Source organism: Meleagris gallopavo, chromosome 23, assembly GCF_000146605.3.
Source record: "Meleagris gallopavo isolate NT-WF06-2002-E0010 breed Aviagen turkey brand Nicholas breeding stock chromosome 23, Turkey_5.1, whole genome shotgun sequence".
NCBI classification, from domain to species: Eukaryota; Metazoa; Chordata; class Aves; order Galliformes; family Phasianidae; genus Meleagris; species Meleagris gallopavo.
Genome location: NC_015033.2, coordinates 1,711,550 through 1,735,067, shown reverse-complemented (window position 1 = coordinate 1,735,067; position 23,518 = coordinate 1,711,550). Strand labels below are relative to the sequence as shown.

The 23,518-nt window shown below is 38.1% G+C and overlaps 1 protein-coding gene across 3 annotated transcripts; it reads right to left on the bottom strand.

Annotated features, from left to right (window-relative positions):
• Window position 1: 1 nt before the first annotated feature.
• UBE4B (ubiquitination factor E4B) lies at window positions 2-23,152 on the bottom strand. 3 transcript variants are annotated; one of them, XM_010722745.3, is made up of 20 exons: window positions 22,888-23,152; window positions 18,054-18,189; window positions 17,393-17,480; window positions 15,427-15,571; window positions 14,448-14,676; window positions 13,585-13,992; window positions 12,644-12,757; window positions 9,320-9,461; window positions 8,874-8,974; window positions 8,027-8,141; window positions 6,657-6,740; window positions 5,086-5,142; window positions 4,612-4,728; window positions 4,433-4,531; window positions 3,848-3,961; window positions 3,180-3,378; window positions 2,894-3,032; window positions 1,429-1,528; window positions 865-992; window positions 2-483 (listed from the first exon to the last, which is right to left on the bottom strand). In XM_010722745.3, the coding sequence occupies exons 1-20, from the start codon at window positions 23,135-23,137 to the stop codon at window positions 381-383; spliced, it is 2,868 nt and encodes a 955-aa protein (XP_010721047.2). In that variant the 5' UTR covers window positions 23,138-23,152; the 3' UTR covers window positions 2-380. The 3 variants fall into 3 exon arrangements, with proteins under 3 accessions (XP_010721047.2, XP_019478011.1, XP_019478012.1); XM_019622466.2 differs by lacking the exon at window positions 12,644-12,757 and having other exon boundaries at window positions 13,819-13,992; XM_019622467.2 differs by lacking the exons at window positions 12,644-12,757; window positions 13,585-13,992.
• Between the last annotated feature and the right edge of the window lie 366 nt (window positions 23,153-23,518).

Below are 23,518 nucleotides of genomic sequence, written 5' to 3'. Positions count from 1 at the left end.
TAATTAATCTAGTGATAATTAATGTTGTTGACCAGGCTGGGATTGCGAGGTTAGCAACAATTAACCCTATCATAAAATTAAATGGTCTTAAGATCAAAATCATTAAGAAAATTCTTCAGGGCAAAACTGAAAGAGAAAACTTCTGAGCTTGCTTACCTGAGAAGGCAGATCAATATCATGGAATAATTTAGGTTAAAAGGAGGTCAACTAGGCATTATATCTGCAATAATTCCTGCCAACACCATAATCTTAGAAGTTATTAAACAGCATGACAACTACAAAATAGCTAGCAAACTACATTCACACCCTAAGTTATTTGTGTGGACACTCCCTGCCACGGGTAAAGGGTAGAACAGACTTTCTTTAGAAATAACTTTTACTCACTGTACAATAAAAAATAAAAATTCAGCAACATCTTCCACGTAAAACTCTGGCAATGCTGCAAATACTTTCGGAACTTCAAGCGTTAAAGGCAATTTTATGCTGCAGAATAAAAAATACAACAGAAAGGATAGTGAAACTCCTGGGCTAGGCACAAAGCAATATGAGCTCTCTTATGGAGTTCACCTACAAAAAAACATTATAAAAGATGTGACAGATTTTTTAGAAGGTCAATGCCAGTGCTTCAGATCTACTAAACACATCTGTGGGTTGCTTCCCCAACACCCCACATCCTCCAGTTAAACCTTAAACTACAAATAAGACATATTCAATATGAGTGTATGTCACTGAAAAAATAATCAAAGGAACATTTACATAAGAACATAAAGACTAAAAAAATAAAATAGAACTGCTGAATTAAAGTAGATAATTCAGTAAATAATCTACCATAATATCTTTGATACAATTTACCCCAATGCTCACTTGGGATAGGCGGGATCGAGGATGCGAAGCATCAGTTGGATCACCATGCCATAGAAATTCAGACATCTCCTGAGAAAGTTCTCATCCAGCAAACCAGCATCTGCACAAGCCTTGCACCTCACCAGTTTCTGCAGAAGACGCAAAAAAAATTAATCCAGGACAGGACAACATAATAACATGGCCAATCTTATCCTAACTAAGCAAAGTATTTGTGCATTATGGCAAAGTGTACAGAGGCCCAGAGTTCTATCACCATGCATGGATTGTGCATACAGCTACCCCTAAACAAATCACAACATTATACTACTGCCTTATTTCTCAGGAATAAGGGCTGAATTAATCTTGGCATTATTTGGAGATTTTAAGTCACTATTAATGTTATATATTATCAAACACTACATGAATGCAGTCACAACACATTTTAACAAGCTCACTCAGTGCATAGATTCAAAAGTATCCATTTCAAGAAACTTCAATAGAAAGCTGCACTGAAACATTCAAAAGAAATAAACATACAGAAAGCTTAACAAAGATAATTAGTTTCAACCCAAACCACTCACAAACCTTAAGCTGCGTCTTGCAACGTTTTAGCATCTCCCTGTGTCTGGTAGCCAGAGGAGAATCCTTCCATTGACTTTCATTGTTTTTCAGATCTTCAACAGTCCTGAAAACCATACGCAATCTTTGGTTATCATGACAGAGGGGCTACCTAGTGCCATCTGCAAGGCATTAATCTACTTATCTGCTAAAGAGAGAGGAAAGATTGAGAAAAGTGGGGAAAAAGCTAATTATAGAAGTTACTCATCATCACAAGACAAATAAATTGCTTTTGCAAATGCAGATAGAACATCTGCAGTGTGCATTCAAATATCCCACATAAACTAGCTCCAACGTACATGCCTTCAAGAGCTCTTCAACACTGCAGCACTACATGGAGACTGCTGCATAGGCAGCATTCTCAACAATTCTAAATAAGGAAAAGTAGTAATTTCTTTTTCAAGCCAAATGTGTAGCTTATTTACAACTAATTCAGCCTGTTTATTTGAAAATATTTTTTTCTTTAAAGTACACTGACTCTTCCTGCCCTGCTTTCTGCAGCTTCTCAGTGTCTTGGCCTGAGTGTGCTTTTAAAACAAAAAATGAAATCACTATGAATGCAATCCAAAAATCCTGTGATGAACACATGGCATTATTGCCAAGGAACATTTACCAAAATGCAGTGAGTGCAATTATAAACAATGGAAAATACTGATGATCCAAAAATCTGTTCTAATTTTAACAGAGTATTCTTCGAGGTTGAGCAAATATAAAAGTCTGTTTGGCTTTACCCCAGGAGAAATGGAAAACAGCAGTATCTTCCTGACAACATCTTAACTTTAACTATTTATAATTTGTAAAATGGTAAACCTCGTGCTAAAATACAGGCACATGGGCAGCACTGAGAATTCACTGCTGAAGCCTTTTTACAGGCTGTACAACTGGTCACTCCCTCCCCCAAAAGCCATGGGAACACCACATGCATCTTCTGGGACACAAAACACTGCACAAGCACAGCTAATACAGTTGTTTCCAGAACTGTAAGTCATCTACCTGCATTCCTTTATCAAATATGTAAATTTCCATGCAATATGCTAAAGAGCTCAGAACATTGATGTCTACACACCATCAACCACACCCCAGATTAACAAGCAAAGTTTAGTCATAAATTCTAAAGCGCTTTAAAGATCAATTCAATTCTCTTAAATAGAATGGTCTTCTCACCAGTTTGAGCTGCCTTGGGTAAGTAATAACCTCCCTGCCACTATTATTTGAATTCCTGATGCAAGCCACAGTCTCATAATGTAAGCAATCTGTAACTGTCAAAAGCATCAGATTAGCAAACAGTTAAGTTTTCTACTCAGCAACAGCTTTACTCAAATTGTCATTGTAATTTCCATCAAGTTTGCAGGACCTACCACTGTGGTGAAATAAAGACATTGCTGGACCAGCAGTGCACTCTCACACATACTATGAGAGAACAACTTCTAACCTGTTGAGTTCCCTGATGGCTCGCAGTCTGCGTATGTACCGACGGCAGCTTGGCAGGATGGAGAGATGATGGGCGTGCAGGGTTAAGAAGAAACATTCAGTTGGGAATTTTGGATCAGAAAATGGAGACGGATCCCTGCCTACAAAACAAGTAAACAAATCAACAGTACAAGTGAATAAATTAAAAATATGAACTGCCTTAAGAGGGGCAAGACCTTAAATTCAATTTTTTTTAAAGCAAATATGAGTAGACAGTAACAATAGTGCTCTATTAATACAGTACTCACAAAGCTCAGCAATCCAGGCTGTAACATCCTCCATTGTTGCTTTCACTCTCGTCTCATCTGTTGGGAGGTCAATACGACACCTGGGATGAAATATGTACATGGGATCAACCGTTTCCAGCTTGATCTTCATACTTAGTTGCTGCAGTACCCATAGGAAGTTGAGCATAAAACCATCTGTAGACACCAAACGATCATCTGTCTGCAGAGTAAGAAAGCAAATAGTTAAAGATCTAAACTTAGAAGTATAAAGATATTTTCTGCTGCTTGAACAGTATTCAACATAAATCAAGCAAGAATTTAAAGAAAAAGAAGTGAGGAAGAATTTGGATCTGTGTGAAGGTCCTCCTGACAGCTGGAAGGTCATTTAGTCACTTAATGAATTATCTTTCTCTATGGTTCTTATTCAAACAGTCATTCTCATTAACATCAGGATATGGTAATTCTAAGATAGTAAATAGCACAAATTGATCAAGTAGATACCATAGAATCATTTCAGAAATGGGAAACATACTTGAAGAGATGACCGATGGCTTGACCTCTTGCCGTCACAGTACAAAAATCAAAATTCTTCTGTATATCACTCAAGAATCACCACTGAAGCAACCATCTACTGTTATTTACCCACTAACAAGATCCATCTGTCAAAAAAGAGCGCTGCCTTTATTTACCTGCATTTGTGCCTTTTTCATGTTGGTGTTGACAACAGCTGCCATGTAACTGAGAGCTGCCTCTCGAGTTTCACCATTCAGTAAAATACTATGCAGAATCTTGAACAGCTCTTGCTGCAATTCCAAGTAAAAGTTCTGTTAGGTTGCACATACTTCTCACCATTCCTGCTTTCTGTTTTTCTATATTTTTATAGAAACAAATTCCACTCTCAACAACTACTGCTACAATCTTATTTGTCAAGATTATATGGAAACATAAGCTATGACAATAGTTATGTAAAAGAAGCATATGTAAGACTAGTGCACACAACTAAGCAGAAGTTCGGTGGTTTATTTCTTAATTCATCCTTTAACATTAACTACAATCCACGACTAAGTGTTCTAATACAGTCTGAAGTGGCTTACAACCTCAGAGACAGGCTTACAGCACTCACCAACCTTTTTACCTAATTACCTTCAGCCATATCCTGAGAGATTTATTGTTTAATACAAAATCTAGATTCTTTTAGATGATATTATTAATTTTTGTTAAGACAAAAAAAAAAAACAATATTTTTGCAGTTCTTTAAATACAAGGACACTTACCCTCGCTAGTTCCAGGTAATGCTGCAAGGACTGGCTAACAACTCGGGTGTTTTCAAGAGTGATGGCAGGTCCTGAGAAGTACTTTTCAACAACTTTGTTCTGAAAGTGGAATGAATATTGCTGAACATATCAAGCACTAAGAACAAACCATACTGTCAGTCTCCCTCTAGAACACTTACATCATCTTCAGCAAAGACAGAGAGACTGAAGAAGGCTCCAAGATAGGAAAGTCTCTGTAGCTCTCTTCCTGCACCCGTGCTTAAAGATTTAGGCAGCCACAAGGGCAAAGAGACAACCTAGAAAATATGAGAAATAGCAAACTGATCATAAAGCTGCCATGTCAGCCATACTCCTTTACCTGCACTGTCACCTTACAGTGTTTTACCACATGCCCTCAATTCTTCAAAATTCAGTCATGCTGTGATCTAAATGGAAACATCTCCTTGGTATTTCAGAAATCTAAGTCACCTTCATAACAGCTTTTCTACATTCTCACAGAGAAAGGACTTCCATTACAAGACTACTTTAAGCTACCACTGAGCATTAGCCATTACAGTAGCTCTTCTTTAGAATTATAAAGAACATTATCAACATGAAACACATTAACCAACAGAGTAAGTTTTACTTAGAAAAATCAGTTTAGATACACTTACCAAACTGCACATGGGGTGTGTTTTTCCAAACTTGATTTCGCAAAGTTCACATAATGCCTACAAGAAAATTGCAAAAAAGATTACTTGTGTATAATTCGCAGACAGTTTACTTAAGAATAACAAGCTGAACATAATAAACAGCTGAAAAAAAACAGTAGTAAAAAAAATAAAATAAATCAAACCTTTTTTCCCTTAACCAGTGGAAAAAATTCCATCAAATGTTGAAGAGGTCCAAAAAAAGCTAGAGAACACCCTGCTCCCCTACTTAGTTTTTACATCTGTTTCCATCTGTCTCAAAAAAGCTAATGTCTCACACCATAATAAGTTATTGCACTTGTTTCAAAATTAGCTGTGCAAATTATTTGCTTGATCACAACATAACAGTGTCTTTGCTGGACTCCTGAACTGCCACATAAAAGTCAGTAACAATAATAAATAGAGCAATTGTACTATACATACAGCAAGGCCTTTGTCTTTTGAGTCAGAGTGGAAAAATGTCAGATGAACACAGTAGCCAGAAACAAAGAATCCTATCCCAGATCTCTAACTCACTTTACACTGCAGCACAGAAAAAAGAAAGTAGTTATAACAGACAATTTTGAAAACACAAGAATACTGAAGGCTTTCACATATCCAACTTCTCCTGTTACATGTTCTCATACCTCAATTACACCACAGCTGGTAACTACTATTCCAACTTTTTGGTGAACACTGTGCAACTAAAGATTATCAAAATTGAATTTTATTTTCAAATAGTTCTTACTCTTCCTGACCAACAAATTTGCAACAGTTTGCAATTTAAGTGATCGAGAAGCAAACACCAGAACAACAGGAAAACTGAACAAGAGAATATGGCTGTTTTGCAGAAGTGTTCCAGTCACTTAGTTTGATTTCCAGCACACATCCCAGTCGAGTTTATTTCCCCAGGTACAAATGAAACCCAAGATATAAAGAACAGCCTTTTTTTGGCACGATTCAGATCTTAAGATCTGAAAGTGCTAGCTGACAACACTTAGTTTAGTCAAGAATTTAGCTTGCTCTTTTGTGGTCAAGCATGGTGTTCAAAAGATTTGTTTTGTCAATAAAAACAGCAGGAGGGAAAAATCTAGGAACTAAAATATGCACTTAAAAGAAACAACAACAAAACAGGGGATATTACAGTATTTTCCTACAGCACACAGCCATCAAATCATATACTGTTGGTTTTAATGCAATAGATTTTAACTTGCCAGAAGAGCAACAAATATTGGTATGGATATTATTCCTTATTTCCCAGACATAAATTTGGAGAAGTTTAGCATCCACAGTGTTTAACTGGCATGCATGATGAAATCCCTACATTCGATTTGTTTTACGTAAAGCAACTCAGATAAATATTTTAATAGCCCATTACACAAAGTCTGCTGTGCCTTAAATGTAGGTGTTATGGGCATTACACTCACATAACTTCCAGCATGAAGTTTGAAATAAGCCAAACAGAGTCCAAAAATGGCAAAGTACATTAGCTTGCATAGAATTTGCCTATTACCAGTAATCATTAAGAAAATCATCTAGAAAAGAACAGTCCTTACCATAAGGGGATACTTAAAATTGTCACTATCAAGGGAGCACTCTTTGGAAGCTATAGCCAGGCCTTGCAGGATGGGGATAAAGATCTGTAAAAACAAACAAATAAATAAAATAATTAAAAAATAATTCTAATGACCAAGTAACTGCATGAAACGCACACTCACTCTTTAGATACTGCAAGCACATAACAGAAAAAATAAAGACCTTTCATCTGAATTTCTCTCAGTTAGGTCAATGTCAAGTGACATTTCAATGCCTGAATGCATAATGGTATTAATGCTAAAAATACCCATCTTTCAGCCAACTGTTCTGCTTAAAGCTCTGAGATAAGATCCCTGAATTGCATGTTAATTATGCACATGAACACACAGAAGCACCATGGAGGTCTCCAACGGTTTGGCAGCTCTCAGAGTAATGACCAGTATGCCTGTATGCTTGAGGAAATCACATTGCTCAGATTTTCATGTGTCATGTTGGTTTTGTGCTGGGAAATTTTAATTGTGGCAAGAGTAAAGATACCAAGCAGCAGTAAAGGATTGTTAAAAGAGGAAACATGGCAGGAGCTTACTAACCAAAAGTAATGATATCCAGCCTTAAGCCCCAATCACACCACTCTGACAACTGCTCCCCCACAAAAAGGTAGTAACAGTTTTTTAGATAACTTTTTTTTCAAAACATGAGAAATCAAATGCTATTCTAAAAGTCCCCATCTTTATTGCTGAGTTGCCCAATACTACTAAGAAAGATTGTTACAACCTTCGTGACCTGCTTTAATGTTATATGGACCTGAAGTGTGCTAATGTTGTGTCTTAACTATTAAATGTATAAAGTTACAAATTTGTATTATCTCAGAGTACTACCCTGACACACAGAATAAGCTTCTACTTTTTAGTCACCTCCTCTGGAAAAGGTCAATGATTTATAAAATGTTCTTAGTACCCTAGATGAAAACTATTCAAGAAACTAAAAATAAATAAATATAAATAATTATTGAAGTGTGTTGGCTTGCATATTTTTATTTTTGTATTAAAACAGAAAGATAAAAACTCAAGATCAACCCTGTAATATAGATCAACACTGTATGCAGACATGCTCTGAGTTAGCACACTTCAACGTCTACGTAAGCCTGTGCTGCTTATTAACAAATACATTTTTAATAACTAGAATCACAAAATAGTGAAAGTCAATCTTTTCTCAACATTATGAGTTAAAAAACAAACTCTATTTGTTTAACAGTTTGTTAGGCCTTGAAATAACAGACCTAGAAGTGTGAGATGCAGAATAAACCTTTGAAAATGCACCCCCTGGATATGGCAAGTAGTTAAGATCCTACAATTCCTTTTTTTTTTTTTTTAATTAATTAATGTCTTACCTGTTTGAACACCTCTTCATCTTGGTAAGTTGTTCTCACCAATTCTTGGATGAAGCCAAATGGGAGATTCCTACACAGCATATATGGTACCAGCAAAGACTGCTGCTGCAATGACCTTTATTTGTGCAAAAAAATCCAAAGCTATTGATTATATGCAGGAAAAACATCCAAGTCAGCACATTTGAAGATGTGCCAGAAAGCAGATCATCAATATGTGGACACCTGCTCCTTTCAGAAGTAACCAGCCTTGCCTTCTGTAGTTACTTGTGTAGAGATTATTCTGAAGCAGATGCTGCTGCCAACATCACACTTTCATTTAATGAGGTCAGAAGAAAATAACGGCTTCAGTGTAGTAATTGGTTGTCCCTTTACTCCTCTCTCATGAAAGGACCCTTTGTTATGCTCAACTAGTGAAAGAACAACATTTTTTGTTGTTGGACTAGCATTAAGAACTTAAAGTTAGTGTTTTCTGAATTACTGCAGTCATTGCTTTTAACTGCTCCCTAAGTTTCTGAAGTATCTTTTTTTCTTTATTACATACATAAAACTACTCCAATAGCAACATTGGCTCATGTAAAGACAAAACTAGTCTCACAGCACAAAGGATAACTGGTGCAGCTTTCAAGATAATAGAAGCATCTGAAAGCAAACCCAGAGTAACTTGAACTTCTTTCCATGAGTGGGAACAACACTATCCAGTGGTAAAGCAATAAGTGATTCCTCTGGCACATACGTGTATCCTGCTCCAAAAACTGATCTTAAGTTTCCTTACCTAATCTTCAGAAGAAAAAGATAAATCTCAAAAGAAAACAATCTAACTTTCCTGTTCAACATCAGCTGTATTTACCTTGGTTGCGTTAAGGATCCCTGGAGCACCAAAGCAGCATGTGAAATGCACTGCGATCGTATGTTGCTCAGTAACTGACTCACTGTTGGCTGGCTACACATCTGACAAAATTAAAGTCATTTTAACACAAAATTCAGTGACAGAACAGGAAATACGATCAATTTCTCCATTTGTGCAGTATGGATATAATATGCAATCTCAGATTAGCAGGATTACAGCTAAAAATCTTTCAGACCACACATAAAGAGCTGTCTGTTCCTTTTTCCTTACAAGTAAAAGCTTATAGGAAAATACAGAAGCCTCTCACAGGAGTATGCTTTACATGGAATAAATGCCAATAAAATGCAGCAGAAGGCTACCCTCCAAAGAGGAAAGGTAACTTCTAGCTCTGCTTGTTTTAGGTACATAAAACATAGAAGGCTCAAAAATGATGTTCTTAAATATACCTTTGGTGCTTTTCTCTCCTCTATTCCAACCCGGTCAAAACACTCAATGAGGTAGTTCAGCATCTCTGTCTCCTTACAGTTTTCAATGGTGAAATGGTCACTGCAGGAATCGCAAACACTTGAGCTGCCAGAGCCTCCCACACTTTAAAACACACACATAAAAAAAAGAAACAGAGCGTTAGGTCCAGCTCTTTGGTGCTGCACAACCAAGTAACTCACGAGCTCCTGACCACCTGTCAATTCTCTGAGGACTCCGTTCCAACAGGCACACAGCCTTCTCAATAATTAAGACCATTTCTATGAGCTCTCCACAGAATTTGTCCAACTCAAAAAAAAAAAAGTCAGCTGCACTGTAACATGACCAAAGAATCAATAACTCTGTTAAATGAATAAGGTATCAGAATAGCAATTAGGCACAAAAACTTAGTGGGAATCAATCTTTTTATCACACAGCAACACTGGAAGTGAACAGCCTTTAAATGTCATACTTGATGTCAACACTGCTACAAGCCCTGGAACATCACAGCACTTCCTTGCAGTGATGCCATCTCTGCACAGCTCCTATGGTCTCTGTCATAACATTCAAGAAGTTATGAACCTCCACCAACTCTCAAACTTGCCAAAAGAATGTAAAAGCCTCCAACTGCAAAGACGAGACTTTGACTTATGCATGAGAGCTACAGATAATCGTGTTATGTATTCCAAGGGAGGAGAATCAAAAACAGGAGGCTATGTATCCAAGCAACTGTTTCATTTACCATTTCCACATTTGAGATTATTTAATTTCAACTCAGTTCATTTTGATTCCCTTATAGTAAGATATGCCATGTTGGTAAGCAATGCAGCTGCAGGGGAAAAAGATTAAAACAGCAGTATTGTAAACATGAAACAAAGAAAAAAACACATGGATGCTCTACTACTGTTCTTCACTGAAGAAAATTGGTGCAAGATCAAGGTGGATTTAAATAAAGACCCCTTTACAAGTCCAAGACCTTAAACTGAGAAAATAACAGTATTTCTTCTTATATGCAGCTTTTTAAAAAACATGTTTAGACTACAAAGTGTAACTTCCTATACGCTGTAAAATAATTTATGCTGTAATAATCAAGCTGTACAAAGCTATTGCACAAGCTTTACAGTCCAATCAATAACTCACACAAAGGTTATTACTTGATAAGCATTTGGCAGCTGAGCACGCTAACAAAAATTCTGGTAACAATAGTTTCTTTTGCAGAGATAATTGTTTTCAGTTCTGCAATTAACTCTAACCCTCGTATCTCTAATGAGGTAGTACAGGGTTACCATGAAACCATACCTCTATTTTTTATTGCTTCTTCTAGACCTGACTTCTCACATTCAGCTTTTAAGTTTCTCTTTTAAGAACAGCAATTTGTATTAGAACTACTATTTCTATAATTAGTCATTCTGTTAATGATTTCACTGCAGCAGTAACTGAAATTATTCCAATGCAGACCTCATACATCCTCCACACACATACTGAATGCCTTGCTATTTTCAGACTGCAAGTTGTTGCATAACTGTACAGTCACTGTGTTCATAACTTAACATCTTATTGCTGTCTGTAGAATGCCAGGACATAATAAAGAAACCAAGATTCCAGAAGCATAGCAGCCTCAGAAATCCCTACCAAAGGCCATGCAACTCAATCTAATATTAAGATAAAACTGCTAACTAATATTGAAGAGAATAAATAAAACAGTGGCAAAAAACAAACCTAAATTCCAAGTACGCACACAAACAAAGAATAAACCTTTGTTACCAGGTTCTCTCATCTGAAATTAGATGGAAAGGAAAAGAAGGAGATGCCAGCAGAAGGTATTCTAGTTAACTGATTTTAGCTGTAGCGTCCCGACATGCCACAGGAATAACCACAGACAAACACTGGAGGGGGAAAGATTATCTCATACCAAGTCTTTTAGGGCATTCCCCGACATCCCAGAATAATTCCTAAAGTCTAGACCTAGTCTAATATTAAAAGGTTCAAGCAATTAGCTTTTCCTTCAGTTCTGCTTTAACTTAAATACTTCACAAAGGATTGGAAGCCTGGAAGGAGTCCTTCCCTCCCAGTTGTTACCATGCACGTAGGGTTTATAACTCAGACTGTGCTGCCCTTAGACATTAGGAAACTGCCACTGGCTCTGCCTATTAGAACAAGACAATGTGCCAGAGGGCATCTCCAAATCACTGCCAGTCATAATCAGGAACCGGAATGTTCAGAGGAAACATTCTGGCTACTAGCAAGACTACACAAGTATCATTTTTCAGAAAGTTTTCCTGAAATACATGGTTTTGCACAAAATAGATCCTCTTTCTCCAATTTGAATTGATCCAAAAGAATCAGGCATTTCTTCAGAAGTTGTAGTGCATGCGATGAAGATGATAAGCACCAGATTTTAAAGGGCAAAGAAAAGAAACATTTTCATCAACAAAGAACACAAACCACTTGGATATGACAAACTGTCCTGAAGGAGGGCTGCCTTTTTTTCACACCAAAACTTCATATTTAATGAGAAAACATTCTGCATCAGACAAGACATTGCAAGCACACTCAGCAATGGGAGGTAAAACTAAAGATCCTACCCTGATCCTACTCCAAAAACTTTGTTTTCCTTGGCATGCCTGGTGTCCTGCAGGCTGCGTTATTTTTGCAGCCTCCAAACAGAACTAGGAATAACCCTCAGTTTGTTTCCATCTATCTCAGAGTCACACAAGTGGAAGGTTTTTGCTCTGACTTCTAAGCCTCTGTTTTACAGCAGAACACCCTGCTGTGCACCACAGTCACAGTCCCCAGGAGCTCCAACTTTCAGGTGTTTTCTTTATCAGATAGAGGAGAGATCTCAGCTGCCAAGCAATCTACAGCAGAACAACTCCCTTAGCATCAGCTGGCTTTTTTCCATTACATTTTAATCAATGTCCTCATGTTCCAATTTTTGATAGGAGAATATGCAACATGATGTACCACTGGTTTTAAAATTACAACCATGGGTAAACAGTACTCCTCCTACTCACACACAGTCAATGAGGAGTTCAGTTCAAACAACATTTCAGAAACTGTGCTCATTAAACTTAAAAGGCAGCATGATTAACATTTCCTTAATCCCAGTCATCTCTTCAAAGGAAAAAAAAAAGGCAAGCTGACTAACTAGCATTCATTACATGTGTTATATACCTTCTTACAAACAACCCTGGTCACCTGCTTGGCTTTACTCATTTCCCAAGTTACTTTGAAAAACACTTGGCACTACTCATACTGTTAGTTCCTACACAACCAGACATACAGGTTACATTCTCTTGCTCCGATACCTGGACCCAAACTGGACACAAGAAAAATCATCATCTTCATTTTCTTCGTCACTACTGTCCTCAGACACATCAGAAACGCCAAGGAAGAGGAGGGAGAAAGGGTTGTCGTATATACTACCACAACAGAAATGAAAAAGGCCATCAGATTGTTTTTCTTTACACCAAAAGGAAAGAACAAACAGCTTTTCTTTTAAGTCTGCCAAAAACTGTCTTCTCTAAGCATGCAGCCAGGCAGCTCATATTAGTAAAAACTAAGACAATACTACCATGCTCCATGACACTATGAGTTATTCACATACCAAAACACCATACATTCACAACCAAACAATGTAAAAATAATTTTGAAGATTTTATTGAGGCAAAATTTGTTGTAAGCTACTGAACCTTGCCTGTTCAGTTATCCCTCCTGCAGTGAACAGAGACTCTAGGAGCAGCCAGAGATAGAATGCAGTAGTACTTGGCCTACCCTACAAAAACAGACTAATCTGTGATTTAAATATATGTACTAGGGAATCAAACCTAACACAGTCCAACATTTAACAGCTTTCAGCAAATCAGCTACAGCCCTACTGAGAAAACTGATTTCAGAGCAGGATGTCTGCTTGGTTTATTGTCCAGCAGAAGCAAATGAACAGAAAGCTAATAGCTTATCATAGAATCATAATAGTTTAAATGGGATGGATGTAAAACGAGCAGGAAATAGATACAATATCGTTACCATTAAAGTAACTGCATTATTCCTCAAATGCTCACAGAGCCAGCTTACAGATTTTTGGCAAAGAGTGCATGTTAGCAAGTCAAAGTATTAGCACAAAATGAAACAGAAAATCAACTCCAGGTGAGTAGGGTGAGCTCAGCACAAACAAGAGTTCTTCCAAATTGCATGATCATGCCACACCCTGCACAGCACTCATTAAAACTCTTTTGTTCTTGTGAAATACCTAGAAGGAATCCTGTTCAGTAAAGATGAACGCCTGCGCAAGGTACTGGGTGAAGCAGTAAACAAAGGCGGACCCATGGTCGTGGGTCTCTGTCTGGGTGCAGTGAGCAGCATGGCTGGAGGGCTAGCAGCCATGACTGGAGGACTTGAACTAGTTGGGATGGAAATATTCAAGGAACGTGGGGTAGAAGAAGCTGAAAAGCCTCCAGAATGGGCAACAGTATATGGCCGGTACCTCGGAGAGGAAGGCTGGGTCCAAGAAGGGCTGGTTGCTGTGAGGTGAGAGCTGACAGTAATGGAAGGCACAGATGTGTTGGCAACTGAACTGGCTGGTGGGGTAAGAGATGAACCAGTCATTGGTACATAGCTTGTGAAATTGGTAGTAGGAGCTGGACTAGTCCCATAGAGACTAAACCAGTTACAGGGGAAAAAGAAAAAAAAAAGAAAAAAAGAACAATACATTTAGGATATGAAGAAAAAGTGTGAAAAAGATAAAATGAGCAGCAGATGCCCTTCCCCTTCAAATGACTCTTCAGTTCTGGTTCTGCAGCTCACACACATTAATCCTTTTACTAATGCTAAATAAAACTATGTTGCAATTCACACATTAAGAGCCTCAGCCTTCGCTGATGTAAATTAGAGTTTCTTCTCAGAAGGAACCAACTACACGGCTTTACCCTGTCAAATATGCTTCTTCTAGACATGGCAATGTAACCAAAAAAGGTGAGACTGCAGGGACATTCACAAGGAAAACAGTGAAAAACTTCTAAAATCTATTCTATTTATTGCTCTTGGGATATTTTTATGCCTCTCTAAGTCTACGAATCAATATTCAAGTGAGATCAATATTCAGTTAGAAGTCACCTGGATAATGAACTGGAACCAAAGGAGCCCACATTACAGAACATAGGGCTGGTTCCTGGGTTGGAGCCCGTGTTTAAAATCAGGCTTCTGTCAGGAGACCGGGCAGTTGCAGCAATTGGCTGTGATGTAGCTGTCAGACTGGCAAATGGGTTTTCATCCCTTGACTGGGTAGACATCATCAGCACTTCCATCAAGATCTGTCCGATCAAGTCCTTAAAATCCGAAAACACTGTTGGGAATAAAAGAAGTGATTTAGTACTCCTGTTTACTCCCTTCAACAACATATTAGTCAGAGATGTAAATATCAGAGATTTCAACTAAGGAAGAAAGTAATTTGCAAGCGTGAACCAAGTGCTTCTCTTAGCAAAAGCAACTGAAGCTTACAACTACTGTTGTCTGTATTAACTAGGTTGTGAAGATACAACTACACATAATTATAACTCTTGTGGAAAGTACCAAAGATCATAGGTGACCTGATGTTGCTACTACTCACTGCCTTGTCAATCTCTCATATTTTCCCACTCTACTACTGCTTTGGGCAAGACATGCAGTGAAAGAAGAATGCACACAAAACCACATATACCCAGATAAGAAAAAATTTGAATCCATAACCGGTAAAATGTAACATTATATAATATAGTCTGAAACTCTTAGCTTATCACAGGGACCATTAAATGTTGATTATGATGACCCTTTAAGTAAGTAAAAGCTTTCTGAAAAAATCCAGCAACACTGCAGTATCATCACATTGGTGTGACAACAGAAGAAATAACCAGTGAGATCACAACGACTGAGTAGACCAAAAAATACGACCAATCTTTCCCATGATCCTTTCCGGGTATCCCATTTCCTGCTTACAACTATTGGCACCAGATGAACTTTTTTCCTTACACTGAAATCAAGCAAAGAGACAAAAAGCTAAAGAACATGCCACCCAAGTGAAACCACCTCAAACAGTGCTAGCAACTCAGATTCCTACCTTCTTTTGGGTTCTGCTTAAACTGAGCAGAGAGAGAATTCAGGAAGATAACATCTCTGTCTCGGTCCTTCCAAGAGACTCTGAAGATTTTACAGACCAGCTGTAAAGCTTGCTCCTCGGATACCTCAGACCCAGACAGAGGTTCCTCCGTTAGGGGGAAAAAATAAAATAAAATAAACTTATTTGCATTAATTATAACTACACTGGTCAAGTCACAAATGTATCACACACAGGTCTTCTTTGAACAGCTTGTTAGAAGTGGGGAAGAACAAAATGTAGGTTGATAAAAATGGGCAACACAGAGAAGTTTTTTCCCTTAATTGGACATCACATCATTGCAGTGGTAATCCTTGACTGCACAGAGATTTCCAGCAACTATCAGCACCTTTTCAGATGCTTTTCTTCAAACCGTTTCACAAACCATAGATGCTGAGTCATTAACACATTCTGATTCATTATTCTACTGGTACTGTACAGACTTTCATGTAATTCTACCTCTTGAACTTACTTCTGCAGAGAAGGCTTTATTACTGATACCATTTCCAATGCAGATAACAGGCAATAGAAACATTTTTGCTCACAAGTGAGGCTTACACTGTCTCCTATTCACTTATGTATTTGGAGACATCAAAAAGCTACAAGGAAATGAGCCAAGTTGGCAGAGCTTTACTTTACTTTCCACTGAGTCCCTCCCCACTGAAGACTGTCCTTGATTCCAAGCTGTTTATTTCACAGCAGCACAATGCAAGCTGTCCAGCTGCCTGCTTTGCAGCTAGGGGTTGACTGGAGAGGATTCTGCAGCAGGGTTATTGCTGGATGGCATGAAGCCAGGCTTCTCCCAACAGAGCCTTCTACTGACAGATCAGGAATAAACAAAAGGCATCTACTGAGCACTGCAAGAACTGTAGAAACTTCCCTACCCCAATGTCCAATTTCTTTGGGGCTTTATTTCACATGGACCTTAAAATCAAATGACAAAGAGAAAATCTTACAAGTGAATTAAAGCCTTGTATCTGCTTTCTTCCTCTTTCTACTTAAAATAGTTCTGCCTCCTGTCTAAACCTCAATAGCTAAACATTCTTATTTTCATATAACATTAAGAAGAAAATCCTATTACACAGCATTACTTCAGCAGTACTCAGCATGCTCCTAAAAGCTATATAAATAATAAGCAAAATTCTTCAAAAGTATCTTAAGAAGCATTTATTCAGGCTTACTGTATATTAAAAAAAATAGATAAGGACACGAATAGATGACTTTTGTAGGATATAAATAAAGCATTTTCTTCAGTTTCCAAAAATCATTAATAGACCTATTTCTGAGAAGTTCCAAATAGAGCTCTGATATTAGAGGTCCTGATTTTTTTTTTCCTTCCCATAAATTTTTATGAGGAAATTCAGTGCAGAAGTTTTTCCATAGATGACATCTGAAAGCTCACTCCAGCTTCTCAAAAGAGCACATTCAAAACAGAGAGGTTGCTGAACTCACTGCAAGCTAATATTCTACATCAGCCCTCCATTCTAAACCCTTGTTCCTGTTCCAGTTTCACTTTTTGGGATACTTAGCCATAAACAGTTCTAGTTAAGAAGCTTTTCCAAAAAACGTTGTCCATTTTGAGAAAGAAGAGAAAACCAAGAAAGAGAAACAAGGCAAAAATCAAGGAACATCACAGACTGCAAAGCTGCACTCGGGTAACAGCATGTTAGTATGGAAAAATTCAGTAAAGTAAAAAAAAAAAAAAAAGGCAGAATTCACATAGTCTGAGATGAAATCTTTGTAAAACAAACACAAAATGAACTTCTACATAATAGAAGCATATGCTACTATAGCGTATGAAAAAAACAACTAGCACAGTTATAGCCAAATTGCCTAATTTCAAGAGGTTTGTCATAAAATTCTGACAATCAACATTACAATAAACTACATCTGTAATCTGGAAGAGAAAGGCCAACGTAAACAAGCTAACCTTATCAGTCAGACTTCTTTTCTCCCTGCGATCATTCTCATCCACTTCCATGTTCTCAATTCCCGAATCCACATCTACCTGGGACATACTGCAAGTGGAAACAAGAGGAAAAGTCCATCAGCTTGCAAAATGCTGTAAGATGTCCTCTGTAGGATGCTGACAGAAGGAATGTCATCTTACGCAGCAAAGAAAAAGCCAGTGCAATAGGAACAGCCATACACACAAACAGCAATTAAAAGTCACAGGTTGATAAATACTTCTCAAATTACACTTATTCTGAATTCAAAAAACACAGTACTAGATTTCTTCAGCAGGCAATACAAGCCACACAGCCATCACATTCCATAATGTACGCTCTTTTAAATAGAGCAGTTTGATCATTCCCAGCAGATATGCTCACCATTTAACATCTAAGATGACACTTTGTCTTTCATCATTTCAGGTCATGAGTTACCATGAAAGACAGACTAGAGACAGCATTACAATGGTCTGAACAGTGTGTCATTTTTAAGCATTTAAACCTATTGCATTAACTTGGTTGGAGGCGAGAAAAAGCAGACTATTTTCTTCGTCCGAGTGCTTTTGATGATTAGCAAGGTGCAGTATTTGCTAGTTTATACATGCTGATTTTTTCATCATCATCATTTCTTTTAATTTTTACCTTTTTTCACAGGAGACACTATCAATATCCATACTCTGAGACCGAGAGAGAGACTGAGATTGTGTTTCAAGGCTGTTTGATGGAGAACTGCTGAGAGAACTCACTCCTTCGCTGCTCTGGCTTCGGTGGGCTACTCCTAAAAAAAAGCACCATCAAGGTTATTACCACAGAGATGAGAATGCACGGATGGAAAAATACATGGATGGAAAAGGTGAGGAAATACTGGTTTTCAATCTGCTGTTAAGCATTCTTAGTAACAAGAAATAATGCTAATAAAAATCACATTTGACTACAGAGAATTGTATTTTCAACCACTCTTTACAGTAGCAATATAGAAATGCTTACCTGTATTATAACACAGAGAACAAAATGAATTCTGCATTAAGTGCTCAGAGACTCATTTCATAATAAATAGCTCTAGAAAACCACTTGGTTTTAAAGCCTGCATACAGCGTAGCTAAGTGAATGATGTCAGATTTGAGTAATACTTAAATTTGACTCCAACAAGTTAATCAATTAGCATGGATTTGTAACAGTGCTCAGAAAGAAGCTAGAGAGAAGATAAAGGGACACTAGGCCCTTTCACTCAACGTGCTTTCTCCCTTCTCCAGTCTCATTAATTGAGAAGAGTGCTTCAAATCCATACACTAAAATGCAACGTACACAGAACATCCAATGCAGACCCCTGGAAGATCAAATTGGTTCACAGTGGGATTTTGAAGCATTTTTAACAAATGCATGAATAACATTAAAAAAAAATAAAATAACTTTAAAAAATTAAAAAAAAAACAAAAAAAAAAACAACAGCACAAATGAGTGCCACATTCCCAATTCCAGAAAGTCTGCAGGAAGGTTACAAACACGTAGCATCAACTGCCTCTGTACAGACACTACTCTTTCATTTTCATCTTTATCAATAGAACCAAGTAATATTTTCGTCCCACCTCAGATCTGAGAAAGGCTGCTTACAGCTTTCTCCAAGCTCTTGTCTTGCAGAAGCCTTGTCCTCTTACGTGCAAGACAAAGGGCTGAACTTGGTGGTCAACTGAGCTCTCCTACGACTGCTTTGGGTGCAACCCTAAGACATTGCCATGATTTTCCTGCAAGTCAATCCTACCCAAACAGCACCATCACAATGGGGTCAGCTTGAGTGAGGATACAGGACAACTAATACAAATTCTGTCAGTTGTCCCATTAGACAAATTCTCCCACAATTTACTAAGAAATTATCACTATTTTTCCTTCTCCACAAGAACAAGATAAGCATCCAACAAGTCCCAGCAGCATGCACTAGTAAGTGTAACACCAACAAATGCAATATATATATACAATATATACAGCAATATACAACATGGCTTTGGAGAATGGCTGATGAGCTTTAAGGTACAAAGTAATGGATTCACTTTGCAATTAAGATTCTTTGGAGAAGCATTACAGACCAGAAAGACATGAGGAAAGACATATATAATTACAAGCAATGCAGAAAAAGTGTTAACACTGAAAGCTGAATGAGTCCTACAACCATCTAAATGGGGAGGGCTCTCAAGTGTAGTCTATTCCTAAAATTTCTATCCAGTGACACTGGCTCAAGTTGTGTTTAATATTAAAATAGTTTTAATTGAAAGATGCAATTGTAGTCTCATCCATGTCAGGTACTTGCACATCAGCAGCCAAACTCCTTGAAGGAAAACCTCCAGAGAAAGGCAGTATTAGTTTGTCTGCTTAAAAAGAACAGAGCAGTGAATTTACTCCTCTAGGTTCCTCGCTTGCTGTTTACAAGACATTCCCTAAAGAGTATTAGGTTTCAGGTGGGAAGTGTAAGACCAGATTCACAACCTATTTTTAAATTCCAGCACCAACTCTGTTTGTGTCACTACTGAGGAGTGCCAACTTGTCCCAGCGGTAACACATTCTGAATGCTTCCCAAATCATTAAAAAAAAAAAAAGCAAAAGGAAAAAATCATTTAGAAGACAGTTGGTGGAATTCAGCATGGGAAGTAGGAAAAGTAGCTTCCCTGCACCATTCCAACTCATGCTCTACGTTCCTGTGCATAGAAACAATTTATATTTAATTTCCCCATGTATTAGATTGGGAATTAGTATATCAAAACCCCTCAGGCCTTCAGATAAAAAAAATGGAAAACAATAATTGGTATTCAGAGAAGAATTTAACAAGCAGAATATTTAAACAGTCATATTCTGTAACTGGAGCCACCTAAAAGTACACTGCCGTATGGTAGGACAACACAAAATGCACACCTAACTGGTGTCCACCACAAAATACTTGCTGAATTTACATTTTAGTTTTTCTCTATGAAGAGGAAGAGATAGGAGACAAGATCCTCCAAGAAAAGTGAATTATCACTTAACTACTCATATGCCAATATTAAACGCCTGCAAAAGACTTCACCCAGGAAACAGGAAAATGTCAAGTCTATTTCTAAATGGACAACTGTTTCATCCAGTCCTGAAATTTTAGGCATGGATATTGCAGTTCTGATACTGGAAGTCTTTGCAGGAGGGGAAAATCCCCAAGGCCCAACACAAACTCTGCACGGAACCTAAGGATGTAGAAATATCAAGCACAGCCTCTGGACTGAGTTCAATTGGGTTGCAAACTAAATAAAGGCAACTTTCAAAAGCAGAACTTCAGTGATGTAATTTCCCCACAAATAACACCTAGCAGAAATACACTGTCCATGACAGAGAAAGGCTGGCTTCAGGTACTCCAGCACACCACTGATTCAAGATATCCCAGTTACAGCCTGGTTTTCTCTCATTACCTCACAGAGAAAGAGACAGTCTTCCATGAGTCTTGCCAAGGCACAAAACCTCCCACCTCTTCCCAAACAGGTGGATAAAGGAACTAGAGAAAACAAGGTTTTATCACGGTGAAGAGGGTTGTTCTGCATTCCCTTGGGGTCTCACTCCCACTGCCAGGAAAATCAGCTTGACCTGGAGCACTCATTAAAAGGCCTCTTTAAGCCAACTGTCTACCTACCATCTTTTCACAATAAATCTTCCAGAATTTAATTGTATCTGAGCTGTGATGGATGAGGCATACAATAAAACAACTGACACCTGAAGTTCCAGTTTTCCTTAAAAAAAGAAAAAAAACAACCATAAATGCAAGCAAATAGCATGCAGAAATTATGAAGATCACAGGCCCACTATGCAGGGCTGTCACTGAAACACTATTTCTAGGATCTCCAAAGTATTTTAAAAATGTCACATGAAATAAGTGAGCACACATTCCATGAAATTGATGTATGACTCTGATCCCAAACAACTTCATATAAAAATTGATGCTTGCAAGGACATTGTTCTGCTGGGGCTGCTTTCTGTATGTCCAAATAAATTAAAATCCTCTGCAGTCATTTTAGTCTACTACTGCAAAGGAACTCCTGCAAGGCACACAGTGTTAGCCAAGTCCTCATTTAAGCTAAATAAATTCAGCAGATAATCAGTTGTGAACACTTTCTTCCTGATTTATTCCCCCAATTTAACCATATCCCCAATTGTGATGTGCAAACACACATTATTGAATTGCTGCAATGACTGGCACTATAGGAAACAAGCAATCCACTGCCTAGATACCTTCTGTTTCTTCTGATCAAAATTTTATCTGTGTAATTAGCAACTGTCCAATGCAGACAGATGAATCCATACCACAGGAGTCTCTAAAGTCTTGACTGTACAACCACTTCAAACCACAGTAAACCAGTCTGCCAGAATATGAACATTTCTGCTTCAGGTAGGTGCTTCCACACCTCCTGTTCTGTTGGCATTAGCACTTATACAATTGTGTATCTGCTTGAAAACTAACCATTAATTTTTTGTGGGTTAGTTTCCACCTGGATTAAGTCCTCACCACACATTTGCTACTGACAGCAGAGGGAGAGGCAGAGAGAAAGGCACCTTTCAGCAAGAGCCAGACCTAAGAGGGATTAAAATAGTCCTGTAACCACAGGCTGAGTGAACGTGGTAAGCGAACTCTGTACTATTCGCAAAATAAATAAAGACATCTTTGCTTCTGGGTTGCTGTCTATCATCACAACGACAATACGCAGCGTTAAATTCCAACCGTACGAGATTTGCTCAGGAAATGCTTTTGGTAGCTTTTCTCTGGCCTGCTCTCAATACAACACAACAAAATATGCAGAAAGCAGCCCCTTCCAGACACCTCAGATCCTCCCCACTTTGCATACTTTCTGCATTTGTCTGATTTTAATAGATAAGGAACCTCATATGGTCTGAAGTAAATGCTATTTGTAAATATCCTACTTGTCCTCATTGCAGCAAATACTGGAATTGGGAAAACCTTCATCTTTTCAAAAATACTGCAACACAAACAAGAAAGCAAATACTTGATTCTCGTGTAGAGCACAGTCATAGCCCGCTACTTTTAATTGTGCCAAACACCAGTAATTAAAGATCAGAAATGAACTTGGCACCGATTGCTAAAACGTATATAGGAGTCTATCAATAAAAATTGTGTTGCAAGCCTGAAATTTTATCAAGGAGAAAGGGGAGACTGGCTTTCTTACTGTACTATTTGTTAATAGAATTACACTCAATCAGTTTTTGTGAAGACTTCAAATATTATCCTTAGTTTTACTGACGCCTGGAGAAGAATTTTAACAATCCATTTATACTCGGTAAGATGAAGACTTGAGTACCTTCAGTGACCAATTCAGAGTGTTTCTTTCAGAAAGTTATTTTTATGATAGCAGAAATAGTGGCAATAACAGCATTCATGCTCCGAACATGAGGGGTCACACAATAACATCCGACAAGCAGGCAATAATCATTGCTGCCCCAAAGGCCAGCCTACCTGATGCACCAATGGGCGAGGTAGCTGGGGTCATGCTGTGGACATTGAGGCCGAGGCTATGGGATGGCCCCGGGGTCGGAGCTGCTGCAGGTGGCCCAGGTGGGGTCTCTCTCTGCGGCGATGTGAGCGGTGTGCTGGGCTGGGACGATGGTCCACCTGCCAGCCGGGCAAGGCGCCTTCGACGGATCTGCACAAAGGATATCAAACAAACAGAAAAATTCATTTGCACGTACATACACGCACACTCCATAGTCTTCCACCACAGGGTCTCCTAAATGGCACGGTATCCCCTCCTGCAACACTGCAAATACAGATGGTTGCTTGAAAACCTACCATCTGCATCTCTTATTGCCATTTCTCTGTTCTGCACAACAATACTTGATGCTTATTTATTAAGTATGTATTTGCTGCCTTGGAAAACCCATTTGCACTTGAGAATTCTGTGTCCAACCCTCTAACAGTTGTGTAAGACGAGTCTAACATTTACCATTCAGCAGTTTCAAAACCTCTAACACACCTCCTGAGTTATTGTGGCATTTGATGAAACAAACCATGTTAATCTAATAAAAAGGACTAAAAGGAACATGACCTTTAGCTTCATTTCACACCACATAACACTAATAACAAAATT

Coding starts and splice junctions, on each gene's coding strand:
- UBE4B (XM_010722745.3), bottom strand. CDS start 23,137: ATGGAGTGTGCGTGTATGTACGTGCAAATGAATTTTTCTGTTTGTTTG. Junction 4,532..4,611: donor CTGTCTTTGCTGAAGATGAT/GTAAGTGTTCTA, acceptor TTCCACTTTCAG/AACAAAGTTGTTGAAAAGTA. Junction 993..1,428: donor GTTGCAAGACGCAGCTTAAG/GTTTGTGAGTGG, acceptor CGTCTTCTGCAG/AAACTGGTGAGGTGCAAGGC.